This window comes from Mustela putorius, unplaced genomic scaffold (genome assembly GCF_011764305.1).
Source record: "Mustela putorius furo isolate JIRA1106 unplaced genomic scaffold, ASM1176430v1.1 tig00000174_pilon_pilon_pilon, whole genome shotgun sequence".
Taxonomy (NCBI): Eukaryota; Metazoa; Chordata; class Mammalia; order Carnivora; family Mustelidae; genus Mustela; species Mustela putorius.
This window is the reverse complement of record NW_025421304.1, coordinates 13,978,149-14,000,925: the sequence shown is the minus strand read 5'-3', so window position 1 is coordinate 14,000,925 and position 22,777 is coordinate 13,978,149. Positions and strand designations below refer to the sequence as shown.

The 22,777-nt window shown below is 40.8% G+C and overlaps 1 protein-coding gene across 2 annotated transcripts in view; it reads left to right on the top strand.

Annotated features, from left to right (window-relative positions):
• Positions 1 to 22,777, top strand: part of TOX3 (TOX high mobility group box family member 3) — a 108,859-nt gene that overhangs the window by 81,132 nt on the left and 4,950 nt on the right. The window contains exons 3-6 of one of the 2 annotated variants that reach the window (XM_013052116.2): positions 1,305 to 1,556; positions 14,225 to 14,494; positions 18,753 to 18,980; positions 21,026 to 21,106. In XM_013052116.2, the coding sequence (XP_012907570.2) occupies positions 1,305 to 1,556; positions 14,225 to 14,494; positions 18,753 to 18,980; positions 21,026 to 21,106 (831 nt within the window). Of the gene's footprint in view, positions 1 to 1,301; positions 1,557 to 14,224; positions 14,495 to 18,752; positions 18,981 to 21,025; positions 21,107 to 22,777 lie in introns of both variants that reach the window. The other variant, XM_013052114.2, reaches the window with a different exon arrangement.

The window sequence follows — 22,777 nt, the reverse complement described above, 5'->3', positions numbered from 1 at the left end:
GGAGTGATGGTTTGTAGCTCTTAATTAGTTCTCTAAACCAATTGTCTCAGATTCAAATTACCTTGCATCAGTTAATTCTTAAAAAAAAAAAAATGCTACTTATAATGGATGATACCTTTGATCTTCTGAGCTAGGAACATAAAATATCTGACCCCTTCACCCCGCCAAAACGAATATCCTGGATATTAGTCTTCCACCCCAACCCCACCAAATCCAAGTTCTAGTTTAAGAAAGGTGGTTAGCTTGATAGAACATGGCAGCCCTGGTTTGCATCCAAATACCCAGTTTTCAAACACTATCTTTAAGACTCGAAGGAGCAATGAAGAGTGTAATGTTATTATTTCCTTAGGTCTTGAGAAATAACACTTTTCTGAATAAGTGAGCAACCTCAGTCGATTCAGTACGTCTGTATCAGTGTATTTCTGTGCTCATTCTCTAGTCTTTTTTGGTTTGGTTTTGTCTTTTTGTTTGTTTTGTTTTAAGTGGAGCCCGACATGGGGCTTGAACTCAAAATCCCGAGATCAAGACTTGAGCTGAGATCAAGACTCATGATTAACCAGCTGTGCCCCCCAGGCACTCCTATTGATAGTCTTTCGAAGTTGAAGACTGCCAGAAGTGTTCTGATGGATACATATTAAAATCATCATGAAAGAAAATAACTCTCCTTAGAGTTTAAATAAAAGCCCTGGGACCTTCTAATATATGCTCCGATAATCCTTATATAAAATTTTGTATTATAAACCGTAACAATTTCCATAGAAGCCTTCACTGCGCTTGGGAAGTAGACCAATAAGGAAATTAAAAAAGCACACCCCAAATTTAATATTACGTGTTTTGTATGTTGTGGCAGAAAGTAAGTATGTGTAATGTTCACTTCCAGATTAATGTTGTGTGTGCGCACCACAAAATCGTCAGCATTTTATGAAGCATGTGGATAATGTAAGCGGTTTGAGCTGTTTCGCTAACATATCAATAAAGTGGCAATTTGTTATATAGCCAAGTCTAATGTCGCTGATGCTCTCACTAACAACAAAGACAGATGTTGCTAATTAAGTACGCATTAAAAAACTGTTAATACTGATACTCCATTAAAACCATATGATAATGAGACTTAAATCTTTAATCAGAACGATCAGCAAAACTTTATATATGGAAATCTGTGTTTAAGATGTTTTCATTTGAGAAATAAATATTTGGCCTAGCTATGCAGTGTTATCATGCAACATCTTTCTTTTTCCCTCTAAGGAGAAATAAGACGTAGGAAGAGAATATGAAGATGTCTCTATTTTGTTTCCTTTTAGCAGACATTCCATACGCCAAGCCTTGGGGATGAGGAGTTTGAGATCCCCCCTATCACGCCTCCTCCAGAGTCAGACCCCGCCCTGGGCATGCCCGATGTTCTTCTACCCTTTCAAGGCCTCAGTGATCCACTGCCTTCCCAGGGAAGTGAGTTCACACCCCAGTTTCCCCCTCAAAGCCTGGATCTTCCTTCCATTACAATCTCAAGAAATCTCGTGGAACAAGATGGCGTGCTTCATAGCAGTGGGTTGCATATGGTAGGTGCTACCTTTATTGCCTGAAAGTGTTTTTTTTAATTGTTTACACTTCTCATGATAAAGACCTGAGAATGCACGTTCTGAAAGGGGCTTCTGCCCATCTGCCGAAGGACCTGAGGATTATTCTTCCCGGTGCCATTTAAACAGAGGCGAGAGGGTTATGGGTTTATTAACGATCACATGAAGGAGGATGACCCAGCAAGATCCTTCTGATCTGAAATGATTTTTCAGCAAGTCTGATCCATTGGTTGGGAAGTAAGCAGTCTTCCCTTGGCTTTGGTCTAACACAGAGATGTACTTGAGTCAGAAGTTTGCCCGGGAGAGATTTTAGAAATGGAGGCCCTTACCGGGTACCTAGGCCTTTTGCATTCGTTGGATCATAACATAATGTTTATGCTACATGATTTGCTCCTACCTCAAATGAAATATCAAACTGTGATACAGAGAAAGGGAAAAAGAGTAATTGCTCATAGCCAGCAGAGGAAAACATAGAGTCGGTTATTGTGTGAAATATACCTAATTGTGTTATTTATTGTCATAAACATGGACTAAGGCACTCCAGAGAGCCAAAATCACTAATGCAATAATTTTGGTTCTGTTTTTCTTAGTGTGCAATTATAGTCAGCAATCACCAGAGTAAATCTGCTTAAGTATTTTAAAGTCTTCTGCTGGGATTGGTTTTTTCTTCCATCATACTATATATAATACATTTGTGTCTATCTAGGTGAGGTACTAAGCAGACGTCTTAAAACAAGATTAATGGTTTATAAGGCTTTTTTTTTTTTAACCCTGCTAAAATGAAACAGATGTGTTGGTATAACAAAAAACAAATCCTATTTCTTGTTTACATATTTCTCTGCACATTAGGACCATGCCAGTGATGTTTATTGGTTTCATTGTTAATTCCCCAGATAACAACAGATGATTGCAAAATATATAGTGGATTAACGGTGCAAAGATTCAGCATGCTCTCTGAGATATAAGATTACTTTCCCAAATAGGATTGCGGCAACATAATTTTCTTTGCTTGTGATCTTTTGTGTTTGAGCTGAACATCAGGGCTGTTATTTTTACTTTTTTTTTTTGTCAGAAAATAAGGCAGCGAACAGTCGGGAAATGGTCATTAAGTATTCATAAACGTCCCTCACCATCGCAAATAATTGTTTCCTGTGGACTTTCTTAACATTGCTGTCCCTTTGACACTGGAATGGAGGGTTCTGTCCTCTGTTCTTCTACAGTCAGCCTTGTAGTGCTGTGCCCAGAAACTCATGAAAATAAAAAGGGTGTTTAGTCACCAGGGGAGTTTACCGGGGTTTGCCATTATTCATAGATGCTCAGCGAGGCTCATTTCAGTTGCAGAAATAGTTAAAAGACTATATAATGCATGCTAAAATGTGTATTTTATTAAATTGGTAAATATTTATTAATAATATAAGAATCTGCCTTTAAATTAAACATCTGATGAATTACCTTGCCTTAACGCTCTAAAACTGTTATTGCTGCTATAAAAAAGTGTAAAGGAGGCATTTTGACTATGAAATTTCATTTCATGGTCAATTGAATTTACTATATTGGAAAGAACTAAAGATGGAATCATAAAATAATTATGATATTCACATACACTTAAAGAACAATGCTTTCACGGACTGGCCTTGGGAGAGAGGACTCAATTTTTAATGCTTCTTTTGTAATGTATTGCTAATCACTAAAGCAGTTGAATTATTTCATTGATTTTTAAAAGGAGAAGTGCTTTAGCTAAGTGCAAGCTGTTGTCACGGTACGGACATAGACCTCATCACATTTACAGAGTGCCTTTCTGAAGTTTTGCTGAACCTGAGTGATATTTATTTTGGCTTGAAACAAACTAATCTTGTATTGAAAATTCTAGTCGGATTTCACCTTGAAGAAATGTCATGGGATTTTAAATCACAAATGTTGGAAAGAATAAAATGTACTTGGACAGAATTATGATGAATACAATGTGTCGTTGGCTTTGTTCTGTGTACTACCTGACATGTTCACCTATAAACTTGAATTCAGAATCGCCAGAGGCATGGTTAAAAATAGGCCATGTCAAGGTTCTTCTAGATCTCCCTCCGGGTACCGAGTTGGCTGGCTTCATCATAATACTCCACAGCAGCTCCTTGGAGATTTGCCTTAGGAAGGTCACCAGAAAAATAATAAATAATACTTTATACATCATGCATTCGGTTTCCCAGTGTGTGCTGGATATTTCAGGATATTTCAGACCTTATCCAAGTAAGAAGTTTTATTATCCAAATGAATATGGCCGTCTGTTAAGGATTGCTGCGGTGAATTAAGACTATCCCAGAAGGAGAGAAGCCAGCTTGTTTATGCTGTATCCAACTGGCTTCTCTTCAGAGCTTCACCGGTTTTCCTTTAGAAAGACTGACAGCTTCGTCACATGACTGATGAGCCGCATTTTTGTTGGCAACAAACACAACCTGTTTATCTTCCTTATCTTTATGCCATTATATGTAAAAACAGAAAGCAGGGAACAAAACAGGAGGGATTAAAAAGAGCCCAGTGATTAGCATTCATTTTGCAACATATGCAAAGAATGCCCTCCTAGTCGAAAGCAAATTGTTGAAAAATTGAACGTGGATGTGTTTGTGGCTTCAGAGAACAACCTTGATTTGCGTGGGTGTGGGTGTGGGAGGGGGGTATATGTGTATTTTGAAACAGGACATGGCTGGCCAGTCAAAACCAACAGTATATTCTGGTTAAAAAAAAAAAATCTCTACCTCTAAGCATTATTGTCAGTACAGATGACCATCTGGAAATTATTTTAATCTCCAAAAGATTGCAATTCTAAAAATCTACAACGTGCGCTCCAAAGGGTTTGATGGTGTTTTTTTTTTTTTTAACACCTCTCTATAATCTGCCCAGCCTGCTGAGTAGTACTGACATCAGTAGTACATCAATTTCAGAAAGTGGATTATTTTTACTAGACAGCTATTGTGACATATTGGGTCAGTCATAAATGAAAGATATTCATGCAAGCATGCAATACTTGTAATGAAGTCTCACTCTGACCTTCTGTATGATTGATTCTGTAATTTAGTTTTCTGAGGCAGTGCCTGAAATGAAATGAAATCATGTTGAACAAGTTTTGAATACCCACAGTGCACCAGGAGAAGAAAAATCAGCAGCCCTAGAGGCTTGAGAGAGCAGCTGAACGATTTATCTCTGTGCTATTATAGCCTTTGCCAGCGTTCAACATTTCTTTCTTTTTTTTTTTTTTTTTTTTTCTTATTTGGCTTAAGTACTTAATTCTGCAGGTAGCTGTAAATGGGAAAATAAAATGCTGTTCAGATTTAAAATGACAGGACAGGAGTATGTGCAGGGGACTGATAAAATATCTTGAATAGAACTGACCTTTCATGTAGCTGAAAGTTACTGGGGGATTCATCCTCATAATTACCATATAGATTATTTTTATTTCTTTCCTGCAATGAAACATTTCAGAGAGCAGTAGTGCTGATTGAATGAAAATTGAACTTGTTAACATTCTTTTCAGCTTAGCCTGTTGTACATAACAGAAGGTTAGCTTTGATGAATTTCAAAATTCTCTTTGATATCCAAGAAACAGACAGTAAAATAATTGTCTCTAGTCTGATATTTTGTATGCCCCCCAAAAGGGAATTTATAAAACACACTGATAATTCACATACTTTTCCTTCATACATTATATTTCATGTTTAGAGGACTGACATTTTTCTGTTTGATATTGCTTTGGATTTAATTGTGATACCGCATATTTATAGAAAATGCTACTCTCGTTACTCTGGTCATATCAGACATAGTGTTAGGAAGTTGAAAAGGCAGGAAGTAAGGGAGGCATATTGGAGTTTGGGAGGCTCTGTACCTGTTAAGGAAAAAGAAAAGGAGTGATAAAAGTCCTATAGAAGATATGCGTGCAGAGAAGAAAATTAAAAGCTTTTAAAATATTCATAAGATTCTTAAGTTACACTCTGGACAGATACCACTTATAAGCAGAGAAATGGGGCTACCAGCAGAATAACACACCGAAAACTACCAGGCCTGTTTTCAAAGTTTTTCTCGCAATCATTGTTTGTTATGGCTCTGATTTCAAAGTTGAATTATTTTCGTTTTTACAAAATGACTTTCATGCCATTTTTATACTTTAAGAAAAAATCTTACATTTAGAGAAATAGCAGACTTTCAATTAATACATTGTTTTAGCGATGTTGCTTAATGTGTTACAGATAAAACAGTTATTTCATGGGTCATTAATGTGTTTAACGCGTGGAACGTTCTATTAAAACAAGCCCTTATTATTGTTATGCACATGTTCATTGCCATTGTCAACAGAGTCTGCACAGCTACATGCCACAGGATAATTACCACATAGCCATTGGAGGGACCGACAGTCTCTCATACAGATTGAATGATTACAGATTGAATGATAACGACGAGTTAGATATGTTTTTGGTCAAGTAATTAGTCAAAAAAAGTATTTTTATTCTGAGTCAACAGTAGAAAAGGCACCAATGACCTCAACAGAACACCTACTTTGAGTGGAGTGGGACCTATCCGTTTCAAGTCCAAATGTGAGCACATTGAAATGGTATCACCTTTGGCAGGTATTTGCTGAGACCTACTAGAGTGCCATATATTGTTCTCAATGATTAGAGAGTGATTATCCTATGTACAAAGTTGCTTTCTCAAATAGCAGCGTCTCTTCCAGGCCATCCAAAAACTTGCAGAGTCTGATGACTGCTTTAAAGGGGCTTCTCATCCACACTTTTAACTTAGCAGTTACTATACCTTGACCATTGTGTGCCCCAAATACACAGGCCACAGGCATTTTTATGATCTGCCTTTCTCTGTAGAGCAAATAGCCTTGGCCCAGGCATAGCTTAAAATAAATGTTCTTTTTTTCTTTTTAAAGTTTATTTATTTATTTATTTGACAAACTGAGATCACAAGTAGGCAGAGAGGCAGGCAGGGAAGCAGGCTCCCTGCTGAGCAGAGAGCCCGATGCAGGGTTCAATCCCAGGACCCTGGGATTATGACCTGAGCCGAAGGCAGAGGCTTTAACCCACTGAGCCACCCAGGTGCCCCTAACATAAATGTTCTTTATTCTGTCTTTAAAATTGAGTTAACTTCACGGTCATCCATTAAAAGGTGGAGCGTGTTCCAAACTTCTGCTAACCCCGGTTCGCGTGTGTGCAAAGCGTGGCACGTGATCACTTGCCTAATTGGTAACACTCAAGAAAAAGAATTGTTAGAAAGTCATGTCCTGATTTATTGCCCTGGATCTTGCTTTTAGCCTATATAACCTATAGTCACCTACTATATGGTGATACCGCCAGCACCTCCCAGTGGGTCAGGGACAGGAGAGACAGCATTTTTTACAACGCTCAGATTGCCGAATAAAACTGGCGTGAGGGCTCAGACTTCTTTTGTAGAGGTATGAAGGTTGTACTCCGTGCTGTTGCCCCATTTCCTTTAATCATGGCACCTGTCACTCTTTGAAGTGGCCTCCTTTGCCCATACACAGCCTGTCCCCTCCTCTTGCCTGTCTCATGGGCAGCAGGCAGGCTCACACCTGGAACGGTGTCTGAGCTAAAATACACTAGGCGCTCAATAAGTGTTTTATCTGTTGCATATAAGAATGAATGGAAGACAGACTGCGTATTTGCTATTAAGAGCATAACTTGATTATTAAGTAAAAATGAAAGAGGCCATTTGAGGTATAAACAGCTGTAAACATGGAATTGCTCCTTGAACTTTTCCTTGGGGCTGAAAGAAATCAACAAGGAGCCGACTCCTTGGTAAAAGAAAGGAGTGACGGGGTCTACAGGTGCAATACCATTAAGCGTTTTATGGCAAACTCTTGGAAATTTTATTTTGCTAAGAAACTATTAATTAACTTTCAGGAAGGCTGTTTTTCACAAAACACTCATGTGTAGGTATGTTTGATTATAACCCTGAGGGTAGCTATTAAGGAAAAATTATCTATTTCAGGGCACATATTTTGATGAAGTTAAGGTTTGTGGTATGTCGGTCTGTAATTATCCTTGGTATGCATTTGTCATAACGGTGTTTATTTCAGGGTTTACTGGGGTCAGGAATACACTAGCTGGCCGTGACGGTTGATTGTTGTTCATTTGGAGACAAAGTTTTTAACATCGCTATAGGACGCAGTAACTTAAATAATTGAGCGTAAAATTACTGACCTGAATTTCATATCTGTAGTTCTCTGATCTTTATTAATACAAAGCAATTTTTATTACTGATAATTGTTTAATTGCTCCATTTCTCAAGAAATATTGATTTAAAAAACCACCCCAGTGCAAATGTGTTTAGTCACACTCGCTAATATATTTGGGTTATTTGCTTAATTAGATGCTGTCTTCTGTTATGAAAACCTAACATTGGATCGTTACAGAAAATATTTATTTGTACACGTGCACAGAAGATGCACATTAGATGTTTAAAAATCTTTTATGGCAAAAATCAACCCAGAAGGAAGTAAGTGACACCGCCATGAGAAAAATATAAATAAAATAGAGTAATCATGTGTGATACCTCAAATAAGGTATCAATTCGAAAGCCTCCGTCTCGCATTTGCCAAAGAAACCCGAACCCAGTACTTGAGGATATGTAATTATACACTACTAAGCGTGCAACACACAGATATTATAATAAATGCCAATGCAAGAGGGAAAGGGGTTTCACCCGTGCACCAAGGAAATGCCATGGAGGACTGGCCCTTGCTCCAGGCCTGGTAGAATGAGAAAGAACAGATTTAATATGTAGAGGAGGTAGAGTTTTGTTGGCTGAGAAGGTAAGAGCAAACTGCCCATTTCCCACCCAGCCCCCTCCCACCCCCAGAATCCCGACATATCTTTGTATGATTCATGTCCAAGGGTAATACCCCACTGTAATTTAGTGAGGACACTTTTCACCTTGCCAATTGCTTTCAGTCTTGTTGAAGTCCAGGAGAAAGTCTCAGTGTGGGGCTAATAAGTCCCACACCTCTTTTATCCTTTTTAAATAAGAGAAAGCAGAGTTCTGGCTCAGAGCCTTAGGCAGGCCCTGTATTTAGACAGACTACAACCGTGTTGTTTCCTTTTCTGGGTGTTTATTTGGCATTCCGTTGGTCCACGTGTCCCTGGGTTTTAATTTATACTAGTGATCCAAAGTTTTCCCTTTTCACATAACATTATTCGGATTTTAACAGTTGACTCAAATAATTAAGGTTCAGGAATAAACTGGATCTCAGACAATTTAAGAAAGTGAGGGGCCACTACCAGAAATATCCATTCCACGGTTTCCTGTTTTAAGAAGAAAAGACAGAGAGGCTCTTACCAGGTGGAGAGAGAAGGGCATGGCATCTGGGCACTCCCCGCACCAAGATGTGTGCAGACCATCAAAGCTCTGTTGAATTGTGCTTATGGGCAACTAGAAAGCAGTGTGCCTCCTCTTATCTTGTGAAGTCCATGGCCTGCCCGTTCAGAAAGACTTGGTCCTCTTCAGAATGTAGGTTAAAGTGTTGGGATATATATTTATATTACTTATATTATAATCCAGTAGCCTACCATTGATTTAGATGGGTTGCCCTGGAGGGGCGATCAATTAATATCTATTGGAATAAGTAACCCTGCTAGATAGATAACCACCCTTTATGCTTACCATGACATCCTTCTACACTCTGAATAATATGCAGACTTCCTAGGATACCCTGTCATTTTATGGCCATTCCTTACCTCTCCAGTTTCATAGCTAGTCCTGCTTTTCCTGGCCCGGTGACACTGGCCTCTCCTTTACTTCTCCATGCGCCGGGCCTTTGCACATACTCTTCTCTACCTTGGATGCTCTTCCCTCTTTTCTAGCTAGGTAGCTTCTATGCTCCTTTTGCACCTTGACTCTAGTGGGTCACCTCCTCAGGAAGCATTCCCAGATGACCCCACCTTGCACGATGGGGTCATCTGGGAATGGCTCGTTCCCACTTCTCCGTCCATTGCATTGCCCTCTTCACCTGGCCCACCCTGCTCCCACCTGTACCCGCCACCTTTCCATTTCTCAGGCATGCCAAGCTTTCTCCTACCTCAGACTTTGCACATGCTGTTCCCTCTGCCTGGAACATGATTTATTTACCCTCCTTTCCTGGTTGGCTCCTCCTCTTCCTCCACACCCAAGATGTTTACATTATAATGGCTTAATAAAGTAGTTCTCAAACAAGGGGCATTTTGCCCCCCATCCTCAGGGGGACAATTGCCAATGTCCAGAGACATTTTGATTGTCACAACCAGGTTGGAGAGGGGAGGCTTCTGCCATCTAGTGTGTAGGAGGCAGAGATGGTGCTAAGCAGTCTATTGTGCCCAAGATACTCCTCCACCAATGAAGTATTATCCAGACCACAGTGTCAATCCTGCTGAGGTTGGGAAATCCTTATCTTATAACAATCAGAGGACAGAGTGAGACCAAGGAAAGAAGGAGTTTTTCCCCAAAGGATGAACAGTTTAGGAAATGATATAAGAGAACTCTAGATAGAAAATGTAATTGTGAAAGCTAGTGTTCAGCTCTTACATCGGACATGATCGTGGCAATCTCTTAGAACCCACTAGTTGCTTTGCCTTTCAGTGATCATGGGTAAGTCTTTTAAGACTGAATTCTAATGGGGGAGAGGTAATGATTTTCAAAAAATTCATTAAATCTCTTAGGGCTTTATCGATGGTTATATATTTCCTTACTGTGTTATGACTACTAGGAGAAATCGCAAGCTATTTTTGAGGAGTAGATATGAATTCTTCTTGCCTATGCTTTGTCAGTCTATTAATCCATTCTAAATTGTGTTTTACTTGGGTAGTGTTTAAAAGAACCACATGCTGGTTTTCTAGTTTTCAAGGATTTGAGCAATCGGTCTATTGGTTTCTCTGGCCTGGCACATAACAGGTGCTCAGTAAGTACCTTTGAACTGTGCTGACATCTTTCTTTAAGTGGGAATCCTAAGATCAAAGGAAGTGTCTTTCAAAGGTTACCCTTTTTTATGGAAAACGATTGGAACTGTTTAGAGTCACCAACTTCCCCAAGGTAGTTGTGAATAATTGGCAGCCCTAAAGGAACTTGAATTTTTAAAAAGACCCTTTTACCATTAATCTCCTCATCCTGTAACCCTCACGCATAGGAAGTTATTATGGGACAGCTGTGGACCATGGCAAAAGCTAGCACATTTTGACGCATCAGTGATGTGGTCAGGGATTCCTTGAAAAGACTTCAGAGGCTCTTGGTGTGTTGTCCCATAGGAGGTCAGAAAGATGGGGCCTACATGTTTGCAGATGTGAAGGTTCTAAGCTGTGTCAGGCCTGGGCCTCACCACCAGTATGTTTCTTGAGTAGTGTTCCCCTGTCCCCACTGCAGAACATCCCCATTATTTCTCGCTCTCTTTTTTTAAAGTGAAGTGTTTCGAGCGTGCTCAACTTCTAAAATAAATGAATACAGAGTGCTTTCATTGAAGGGCAGGGTGGGGTGGTGATAGTGGTAGAGAGCTTGGGGCCCCATTCATCTCTCTCTGTCAACATGTGCCTCCACTGGTGGGCCATGGCTCCCTAGAGCACAGTTTTCCCATCACCCTAGCTCCATAGAGGCTAGAAAGAGCTGATGAAGCCAAGGAAACTTACTTCCTGGCCTTCTGTTTGATGATGAGATTCATCTGGAAAGCTGTAGATGTGGGACAAGTCACAAGTATCTGTACGTGCTGATTTTCATAGGTTTTGGAGCAAAGCAACTTCTACGTTAATGAGAAAGTTGCATAAATCAGATCATCGTATCTCCTGGTCATGCCAGTCGGCTAATTTACTGTTTTACAGTCCAAATTAAAATACTTAGTTCAAATGGACTCTGGAAGTTGCTTGTAAACACTTAAAACATCTAGATTTAAATAAGTCTGAAAGGACTTTTAAAGTGCATTCTGAAGAACATATAGAGAGTGTAGAATGAAGAGTAAGATAGCTTCGGGGGTGCCTGGCTGTCTCGGTCAGTAAAGCATGTGACTCTTGATATTGGGGTTGTAAGTTCAAGCCCCATGTTGGGCATGGGGCCTACTTAAAAAAATAATAGTAAAACTTAGAAAAAAATAAAAAGAAGAGGATAGCTTAATTGCCAGTAGTTGGAGGATGGAAGTGATGTAAGCAAGCAATGGTGGAACTTCAACAGAACAGGGAAGAGTAAGGATGGCCTGAGTGGCTCAGTGGGTTAAGCGTCTGCCTTTGGCTTGGGTCATGATCTCAGGGTCCTGGGATCGAGCCCCGCATTGGACTCTTTGCTTAGCAGGGAGCCTGCTTTCCTTCCTCTCCCTCTGCCTGTCTCTCTGCCTACCTGTGATCTCTTTCTTTCAAATAAATAAATAAAATCTTAAAAAAAATTTTTTTTGAGAAGAACATGGAAGAGTATAGACAGCTCAAATTTTTGAGGAGGAGAAAAAGCTGAACGAGTAGTAGAATGCTAATCCAAAAAAAAAAAAGGACAAACGGATAATGTAAAATCCACTTCTGTGATACAAGTCTGCAGAGGAACACCTGCCAATAGAATGTGGTATTTTAGGAACAGTGGAAGAGGATATCGATACTGTCAGTGAACCAGAAAAGAGTGCGATTGTTCTAGTACATGTGACACGTTTCTCCTGGGATGGCACAGCAATTTAATAACTCAAACTGTTTAGGAATGGGAAGTTTATATATTTAAGATGTAACCCAAGCAATTAGCTATTCTGTTTTAAGCTTTTCTTGACTCAAGGATTTTAGGTTTTTAAACTCATTTTGTGTTTTTATAAATGGAAGCATTTAAGATGCTCTTCTCCTCACCCTCCAGTTCTACCCCTTAAAATATAACCATTGCTCAAAGTTTAGACAGTCCTTTTTTTAATTTTAAGATTTTATTTATTTATTTGACACAGAGAGAGAGAGAGATCACAAGTAGGCAGAGGCAGGCAGAGAGAGGGAGGGAAGCAGGCCCCCCTGCTGAGCAGAGAGCCCGATGCCAATGCCGGGCTCGATCCCAGGACCCTGAGATCATGACCTGAGCCAAAAGCAGAGGCTTAACCCACTGAGCCACCCAGGTGCCCCTAGATACTTCTTTAAACAAACAAACAAACAAACAAAAAAGAGGGGCTATACTCTATAATTATTTTACAACTCATTTTTTTCAATTATGATAGCTGGGATATCACTCTAGGTCAGTGGTTCTCAGGTGAGAGAATTTTGTTCCTCAAGGGAAACGTCTGGAGATACTTGTGATTGCCATGACTGGTGGGGAGGGAGAAGTTGCTGCTGGCATCTAATAGAGGCTGGTTGCGGTCAACATCCCGCAAGGCAAAGGACAGCCCCACAACAAAGAATTATCTGGTTCAAAATGTCAATAGAACCAAGATTGGAAACTCTGTTCTAAGTCAATACACATAAATCTAATTCATTATTTTAAAAAGCCTCATAATACTTTGTAGTACGGTAGATCATAATTTATTCAACTAGTTTCCTATTGATGGCTTCTTACTTAGTGGCGTTTATATATTTAATATTAAGAAACCAAATGTTCCAATTTAGATATTTACAACTCATTTTGTTGCTTCTTTAAAAAGCAAAAATAAGATACTGGAAAGACTCAAAAGAAGAACACTTAAAATTTTATTTGTAGGCTTGTGTATAAAATTGGATTCTGGGTCACTGTGAGTCAAGAGAATTTGGTTTCAGTAAAAATCACAGACTCACACTAAATGACAAGTCTTAAAGTAAGTTGTTTAAAAGCACGTCTTCATTTTTTTGATTCTTTGGAATTAAAAAAAGGAGCAGCGGCAACAGCTCTACAGCCTTTTACATGACTGCCAAAAACAGAAGGCTACTTTTGAAGGGACTGCAGTAGTTTTCAGAGAAGTTAATTCTGATGATCTCTACCTCCTCCTTATACATATTTTTAAAATCTATTAGCCCATTAAATCATGTCGGGTTGAAGGAAAGAAAACAAGGCAGGTTTAAGAAGAAGAAAGTGATATCCAATTCCAAAGACATTGAATGACTTCCAGATGCCTCTGACAATGTAATTCAGAATTGGAATGACCCTCTGGTTAACCACAGAGGGTTTTATACAAAGGGTGCCCTGAAGCAAACAGATGTTGGCTCTCTGCTTCCCTAAGCCCGTCCTCTCTACATGTCAAATGCATTCCCAGAAGGATAAAATAAAGACTGGATTCACCTTCCCTCACAGAGCTGGGTCAAGGGGAATGGAGCTAGAAAGTGTGTGTGAGAAGGATGGAGGACTAGAGCAACTGCTGAGCCAGAAAGGCCCGAGCCTCCGCTTCAACCCTTTCTTACCCATTTCCTCCATAAGAGTTGGAAGTTTTCTTTCACTGCCAGGTCTTTTATTATTTTCTCTAAAAGTCATCCAGTGACAGTTTTAGAGTGAAATAGACTAATGAGGCTGGACCATTTGGGCTTTGTGCTTTTGACCTTTCAACTTTTAGGGCATGAGTCCTTAGAGTTAATGAACAGGGACCATCATCCTGGAGTAGGTCAGACCTGTCTGAGGAACCAGTGCTAACATTTTCAGCTTGTTGATATTTGGGAAGACTAAGATCTTCCCCTCCCCCCCCCCCCCACAACCATTGTCTGTTGTCTTTTTAGGACCAGAGCCACACACAAGTGCCCCAGTACCGTCAGGATCACTCCTTGATCATGAGGTCCATCGTCCACATGACTGACGCTGCTCACTCTGGGATCATGCCTCCCACTCAGCTCACTACCATCAACCAGTCTCAGCTCAGCGCCCAGTTGGGGCTGAATTTGGGAGGGGCCAGTATGCCACACACGTCTCCTTCACCACCAGCGAGCAAGTCTGCAACCCCTTCCCCTTCCAGCTCCATCAATGAAGAGGATGCTGATGAATCCAACAGAGTAAGTTGACTGACTGCCTTCGTTATGTCACTACCTAAGAATTTGGAATCAGCCCATGCTATGTCTTCGAATTTCCCTCACGGTATGAACCCCCTTTCTGCATTTGGCTAGCATTTACATTCGTGACAGTTTAATTTTTTTCTTCTCTCTTTTACTTACTTGTTTTTGTGAAAAAGCATATTCCACTGGAAATTGGGAGATCTAGCTTCTCCTACTGGTTATAAGGCATTGAAATGTCACTTAACTCTTGTAGGCATGATTTTCCCATTCTGCAAAAGGGAGGACTTCCACTAGATTCCCCAGAAGTTCTGAAGTGCTCTGCTTCTAAGTTACTGTTCATGTGGATAAGTTTCATCCAGTTAGTTGGCTGAGCCACTGTCATCATATTTGACACCTTCTATGTTGATCACTTAGTAAGTTCTAATCGTTCCACATCTCTGCTTTTGTTATGGAGGATGGTAATTCAAATATACATGGTTTGAAATCAAAACTTAATTTCAGGGAGGACTTTTCTGAATGCTTAGAAAGGTATTCTGTTTCATTAACGTTACCTGTCCTAGGTCCTTTCCTTTTTCATCATATTTTGTACACCTACTCTGTGCTTGGCCTTTTACTTGGTTCTGGTGATATAAAGATTTATAAGAGAATTACTACCTGGGGGACTCCCCACTGGGGATGAAAAGCAATGTTTAATACTAGCTCCAGAGGTGATTAGAGGTATAATTGATGTATCTTGATGTGCTAAGAATGTAATCGATTCTGCTTGGGAGAGTGATTTGAGGAAGACATTATTGAGAAGGTGATATTTGAATTAGGTCTAAGAGGATACATAAAAGTTTGTGAGGCAGAAGAGAGAGGCCAGCATTCTGGTCGAGGGAGCAGTGGAAGTACACGTCAATTTATGAGTATCATGAACAGTTTGATGTGGGGAAGAAAGAAATAGGAATTGAAGAAAGCCATCGCTGAAATGTGGTAGCCTTTCTCCTGCAGGTAGTTGAGAGCTGATTAATTATTTGCATAGAGGAGGGGCATAAGCAACTCATGCTTTAGAAAGATGGCTTTGGCTGTGTAGAGAATGTGTTACAGAGGGAGGGACTGGAGGAAAGGGAAATGATCAACAGTTGCTATGAAGTGTTTCCTTTTAGCCAAGGAGGGAATGGACAGGAGGTACCAGATGAGCGAGAATTGTAAGTAAGAGGGAGGATCATGAGGTGTTGGTAATCCACTGGGATCTGAAGGCATGGAAGATAAGTGGGATTTTAGTATGAGAGCCAGCATGGATTATCAGGGAGTGAGAGAATCGGCCCAGAAAGAGGAGTGTTACTTTTTCTCCCATGGAGAAGATGAGAGTTTGCCATGGTCTGGGTTGAAGTCAAAGCAGCATGTTTGAGTGTAGAACTCAGGTCATGGGGGCGGGGGAGGGAACTACACATTTGGGGACCATCAGCACCTAGGTGTGAAGATAGGGAAAAGTATTGGGATTTCTCAGTGTGTGTAAGGAACAAGTCAAGGCCAGAGCCCTGGGCATCATTTATTTTTAAGTAGCAAATGGAAGAAGAGGAACTAGAGAGGGTTGAGAGTGAGGAAGAGGAGGGAAGGGAGGTAAGAATATATTGCAGGGATTGGAAGAAGAAGGGTTTGATCTGTCCTGACACATTAGCACCCCCTGGACATGTTAGCTCCTCACTGGACATGTTAGCACCCTGCTGGACACAGATGGGGTCAACACATTAACGCATTAACAGTCTCTGCTCACAGGTTTCTGTGAAGGTGACCTGAGAACAATGATTATAAAGAAACTCAAGAGATGTGAAAAAGGCCCCGCCAAGTTACAGCTGGCCAGGACACAATTCACATGGATTCTTTTCATTTCACTCACATTGCCACAGATGATCTACTCACTTTTTTTTTTTTTAATATTTTATTTATTTATTTGACAGAGAGAGATCACAAGTAGACAGAGAGGCAGGCAGAGAGAGAGGAAGGGAAGCAGGCTCCCTGCTGAGCAGAGAGCCCGATGCGGGACTCGATCCCAGGACCCTGAGATCATGACCTGAGCCGAAGGCAGCGGCTTAACCCACTGAGCCCCCCAGGCGCCCGATCTACTCACTTTTGTACCACTCTGAAATTGTCCTGGCTAAGGAGAATCTTATCCACAACTCCTCGCCTTACTCCGTTGTAAGCAAGGGTCTAGGTTTTGTATAAAGGCACAGAATCCAACTGGTTGTCTTCCAAGCACCTGAGCTGAGAAAGAAAGATTAAAATCATCATTGAGGATAAACTCCACCTTCCCCCTTCCCGAACGCTCAGGTTTCCTTTGGAGAATTAATTCCGAGCTTTTGTTTAAACTGTGAGATTCTTCATTTTAGGTTTATTCTTCAAAGGTAATGATGATTAGGGCAAGTCATGGTTATCCAAGGGAAATACCAAAGGTTGTCACCATGGAATGCTGGTTTACAGAGCGAGAGATCGAGCTGTTTTTCTTTTGGAAAGGCTGCCCCGGAAATTACTCTCACCTTGCCATTGGTTGGGGCATTGATGGTGCCAACAGTATCAACTTTTCTTCCAGGAAAACAGTATAGTTGTTGGACTCAATTAGAAAAATCTGTGTCTCTCTCTCCATATATATATATATATATTTTTTTTTCTTTTCCTGTGGGGCTAAAGTGATATTTTTCACTGAAGGAAAACTTTGCCCCTGCTGAACCTCCAACTGAAAAGCATCCGAGTCTCTTAAAAGTTCAGATTCATTAACTAGAAATAAACAAGACTCATTTATCCTGAGAATCTAGAGGAAAAACAAAAAGACCATTATTGAAAATGATTGCATTAATCGTGAGTTATGAAAGATGGCATTTTGGAGGAGAGTTGAGATGTGGCTTACCACCATTGGAGATATGTAAACTACTTGTGTGAAGTACACAGTTGTTATGACTTGAGGGGATCCACAGAGAAGTAGACTTGTGGCTCCCTCCCCCATCTTGAGGGTTCAGGGCTCTCAGAGACAAGTTACTTCACAGTCTTCTCTCTAAGAATTTTAGTAATCGGATTAAGTTCCAAATGACTCTCATTCAGGAGGTAATGATACTCTCGGAAAATTTGAATTTAGGATCCGAGACTTAAGGCCATTAAAAACCAATCTGTTAGTGACTTGAGTCTATCTCTCTTGATCTTCCCCACGGCTGGCTTTTAAAACCAATTTTGTCACATTTTTCCGTTTCCCCGATGAAGTTAGCTACAAGATGATCTTCAGTTCAGTCCTGTTGTAATCTAGGGAGAGAATGCAAGGCTGATCAATTTTTCCTCCTGCCTCTCTAATAAGTATAATATGTGATCACTGAAATTAGATGAGGGGAGTAGCAGGTGAATATTGGAGCTCCATGGTATATGAACATGGGGAGTTATACCCAGGTCATTTCTGTGGCCTTGGTCTCAGAGTGTACGATGGTAATGATGTGTGAGGCACTTACTGTCCCTGTGGCAGTCGGCTTCTGAACTGAGCTACTTTCCGTGGGACTATTTCCTTATCGATCTTCTTTTCAGCCTTGGTGATTTGAACAATCATCGCACTCTTAGAGGTTTTTAATTTTAATGAAGAAAATTTCTTCTCTATCTCCACTTAAAGGAATTTTGACATTTTTTATAGTTCTTGTTAGCCTATTGTTTCGAACGTTATCATGACTTAAAGAAATAGAGATGACTTTTCTTTTATTGTGCAAGCTCGGGGATTGTAGCTAATTTCCGCTAGTTTCTGGAGACCCTTGAGCAAGGTAACATAAAAAAATGAAACTTTGCGAAAGTCGATTCACGTGACTATGGCCAGGGACCTCATTTAAAATATCTGGATAAGATCAACATCCTGAATTACTTACAGTTATTTCTAAAGCCTCTGAAAATGTAAAATATTGTATGTGTACACATGGAATGCACACACACACACACGTGCACATATACACATGCACGTCTTTGCCTGGTGCAGAGACTGCTCTGTTTCTCATTACTCATAATTGCTATTTAGAGCATATGTTGTGAATGTATTGAAGATACTTCTGGGTCTCATTAATCAATGTTCTAAATGCTAATCTCTGCTGTCCAGTTAACTCTAAGAAAACTCACCCCTCCCCTGCTTTTGCTGGGGATTCCTCGATTGATGAATCAGCTGAACAAAACCTTCACAGTACAGTTGCAGACCTGGGTAGGTCTTGCCACCTTCTCTGCAAGGACATTCTAAGCAGTGAATTTTCTTCCTGCTTTGCAGGCCATTGGAGAGAAAAGAGCTGCTCCAGATTCTGGCAAGAAGCCCAAGACTCCAAAGAAAAAGAAAAAGAAAGATCCCAACGAGCCCCAGAAGCCGGTATCAGCATATGCCCTGTTTTTCAGGGACACACAGGCTGCAATTAAAGGGCAAAACCCCAATGCCACTTTTGGAGAGGTCTCAAAAATTGTGGCATCCATGTGGGACAGCCTTGGCGAAGAACAAAAGCAGGTGAGGTAAAGACCCAGCACGGCCATATAGGAAAAAGTCACCAGAGTATTTCCTGGACTTTTTTCCTTCCCTTTCCTTTCCTTTTCTTCCTTCCATTCTTTCTTTCTTTCTTTCTAAGATTTTATTTATTTATTTATTTGAGAGAGAAAGAGAGCATGAACGGGGGGCAGAGGGAGCAAAGGGGAGAGGGAGAAGCAGACTCCCCACTGATCAGGAAGCCCCATGTGGACTTGATCCTAAGACCTCGGGATCATGACCTGAGCCAAAGGCAGATGCTTAACTTCAGCCTGAGCCGCCCAGGCGCCCCTCTTACATCTTTCCTGCATGAACGTTCACTTAATATGACTGTTTCTCATCAAGGCCTTTCTAAGCTATGGAATTTAGAAACACAGTTAAGTAAATCCAAACCCCTCCCCAGTTATATGGATTTCTCGGTCCCCCTTAAGGGTGCGTGTTCAGAACCCATTCAGAGGAGAAATGGGGAAATTCAGGTGGCATCCTGCACACCTAAATTTTGATGATCATCTTTTCATTTTTTTTTTTAAAGATTTTATTTATTTATTTGACAGAGAGAGATGACAAGTAGGCAGAGAGGCAGGCAGAGAGAGAGAGGAGGAAGCAGGCTCCCCGCTGAGCAGAGAGCCCGATGCGGGACTCGATCCCAGGACCCTGAGATCATGACCTGAGCCAAAGGCAGCGGCTTAACCCACTGAGCCACCCAGGCGCCCTCATCTTTTCATTTTAAGCAACGTGAAGTTTGCCCCCTTTGTTCAGAAAGGGCACTACAAAGGGATTAGGTCCATCCCGCTTGCCTTGTCTTTGATCATCTGTCCAAACCTTTATGCCGTCCTGGTGGGTCTCCAAACTTTGAACCCACCTCCGCGAGTCTCACTACCATCACCGGGCATTTGAAATTTTATTCCAAGGTCATTGAAAAACTCGGCCATATGAGAGGTATTGAGTGATTAGCCAAGCTGGCAGGAGATACTTCTTTAGGGTCTGGACTCCTGGGCCTCCCCTTACAGCATCTCCGCCACAAACAGAGAGGGAGAATGGCTTCCTTGCTCCTTGTGTGAAACTCCCAATGACCATTAGTAGGAATGGACGTTCCATGTCCTCAGATGACTGGACCTCTCTTAGTAATAAAATAGAATCACCATCTCAGAAATGAACATGGGGGGAAAATCCTTGATTTTTTTTTTTTTTTTTTTTTTTTTTTTTTTTTTTTTACAAATCATGACCTCATTCCTGCTAGCTTGGGATGGTGCAGTGCAGCTGTAGAATTTGACCATTTATTGTTGTATGTGGCACACTGATTTTCTGTCCCCGAAATGTAATCCTAAGGGGACTGGCAGGCTCCTACCTCTTTTATCTCTGGAAAGATGGTTGCACTTTGGTCTAACAGACGGCCATCAGACACCGTTACGAAAAGGAAGCGCCCATCACGTTTACTATATTGGGACTTGTTTATGTAACTCACTGGCCTCACTAACAGAAATTTCTCATTCCTGGCGGTTTTTTTTTCCTTCCAAAGAAACCCAAGGTGGTTTCATCTTTTCTCTTGTGCCTTCACAACACGTACCTTTTGTGGTTGGTCTTTAAATCCTCTGATTTGGTGCGGGTTAGAAATGTGTGTGAGGGAAAGGAGGCACTGATAGAGAAACTTGCGATTTTCTGTAATTTGAACGTTTGTAGCCAATTTGACTCTTCTTGCACCTTATCTGGGCCCTAGAGTGAGGCCTTCCGCTGTTTCTCTCAAAGCATCTGTGCTACAACTGGAAATCTTGTTTCCATTTATCATCGGAAACATCAAGACTGTGCTCTGATGAGCATGGCAGGGTTTTGTTTTAATATGTCTGTGTGTGTGTGTGTGTGTGTGTGTGTGCGCGCGCGCGCATGTGTGTGTGTGTTCACATTTGAAAATCAAAGCCACACAGACCAACTTTTTCAGTGAGTTCGGTTGTGACCTCATTTGCACGGCTGTGATTTTGTGGCTGAGAAACTGTATGCTAAAGGTGGTGCTAATTGTGGTCTTTTTTTAATAGGTGTATAAAAGGAAAACAGAAGCTGCCAAAAAGGAGTACCTGAAGGCCTTGGCCGCATACCGGGCCAGCCTTGTTTCTAAGGTAAGCCTGTGCGGGGATGGCGGGTCTCTGAGTCCTGGCGTTGAGAACACCCACTGGGCGTTGAAAACATCAAGGCAGCTCCCCTTAGAGTTGACCAAAAAAAAGGCATCTTGGACAACTCATAAACTCATTTCCATGAGAGATGACCACAGTGATGGCCCGAAAAGTAGGAGTTAATGGAAGCTGCTGAATCTGAGTTGTTTCCAGAAGATTCTGTGGTCTTTCTTTCTGTGTGTTGAAACTATTTAACAGACACAAATAGGGTAGACAGGTTTTTAATAGCCTCTTTATCTTTGCTTTTTGTCAGGGACTGAGATCTATGCGAATGTCCTCTGTTTAAACAGGTGGTGTTTTGGTCATATTTGGGACATCCTAAAGTAAATTCTCCAATGGTTATATTATTGTAATGGGGGTATCGCATTTTTGACCAAACTGTTCCCCATCAGATAAATAAATAAACCTCATGATTATTTAAAATAAAATTATGCTCCAAGTACTTAACAAAAAAAAGACATGTATATATATTATACATAGAGTATAAAATGGACCTTGATGTATTATAAAATGCACCCATATCCCAAAGCAAATGTCAGTCTAGATTATTATTACCTTGATCCAAAAGGAGCATGAGCTATTAGGTTATATTTTAACATTTAATTAACTTTGTCTTTGGCCTTCCTAGAATTTAGAGAGGCTTTGGGGAGACTAATTGGAACTAATGTTTTTGCTCTTGATGTATTTCCTCTGGCAATCGGGCATTCCATTCCATGGTCTTGCGCATGGCCTCGGGTTCCATGTAGGGCTACAAGGCATGGTAGGTGTTGCCTGTGTAGCCATTTAGAAAGGATGTCATTCCTTTTTTTCTCTTCCTCACCTGAGCTGTCTCTTCTTTATATTAAGATGCACCATTGGCAGCTGCTCAAATCAGATCAGGAGAGGTCCTGATCCAGTTCCACTGCCAACTGTTAGGACACCTTCCACTTCATTAGAAAGAGAAAACATTCATCAGGTCAATAGTAAAACCTTTTTCTGAGGCGCTGCAAGACCCATCGTGTAAGATGTACCAGTCCTGGCCTCAGATTTGCATATTGGCAGACAACAGCCGAATGTGTGGGCTACAGATGTTAAGAAGGGAGGTATATAGTTGGCTAATGAGATGGGGTGACGTGAATAGGAACAGTGTACATGTACTTCCTAAGTGGATCATTTATTCATTCATTTACCCAGAAGCAGGAATAGGTGATCTTTGTGCATTAGAGCATGAATAATTGACCACACATGGATTTCAGCCAAGAGCGGATATCTCAAAAGGCATTCAGGGAACAGCAACCACGATTGGACTCATCGAGTCTGTCACTGAAGTGGAAGGGGTACTGTGAAAGTTACATATGGGTTCCAGAATCAGGATTCAGAAGTAGCTCCGAATGGAAGTCCACGATTCCCGAAAACCAGTATGATGGAATTTAAAAGGAAAAAAAATCTAAAATAGTGTTTGTTGGGATTTCTTTGTTTTGTTTTGTTTTGCTTTTCATTAAGTTAGTGCAGTTTGAGAGCATCCTTAATTTATATTCAGAGCCCTAGCAGGAACTCAAATAGTCCTTGAGGTAGATGTTCCGAATAATTTCAGTCTGAACCTAACGTATGAGATAGCGTCCAAAGTGGTGAGCCCAC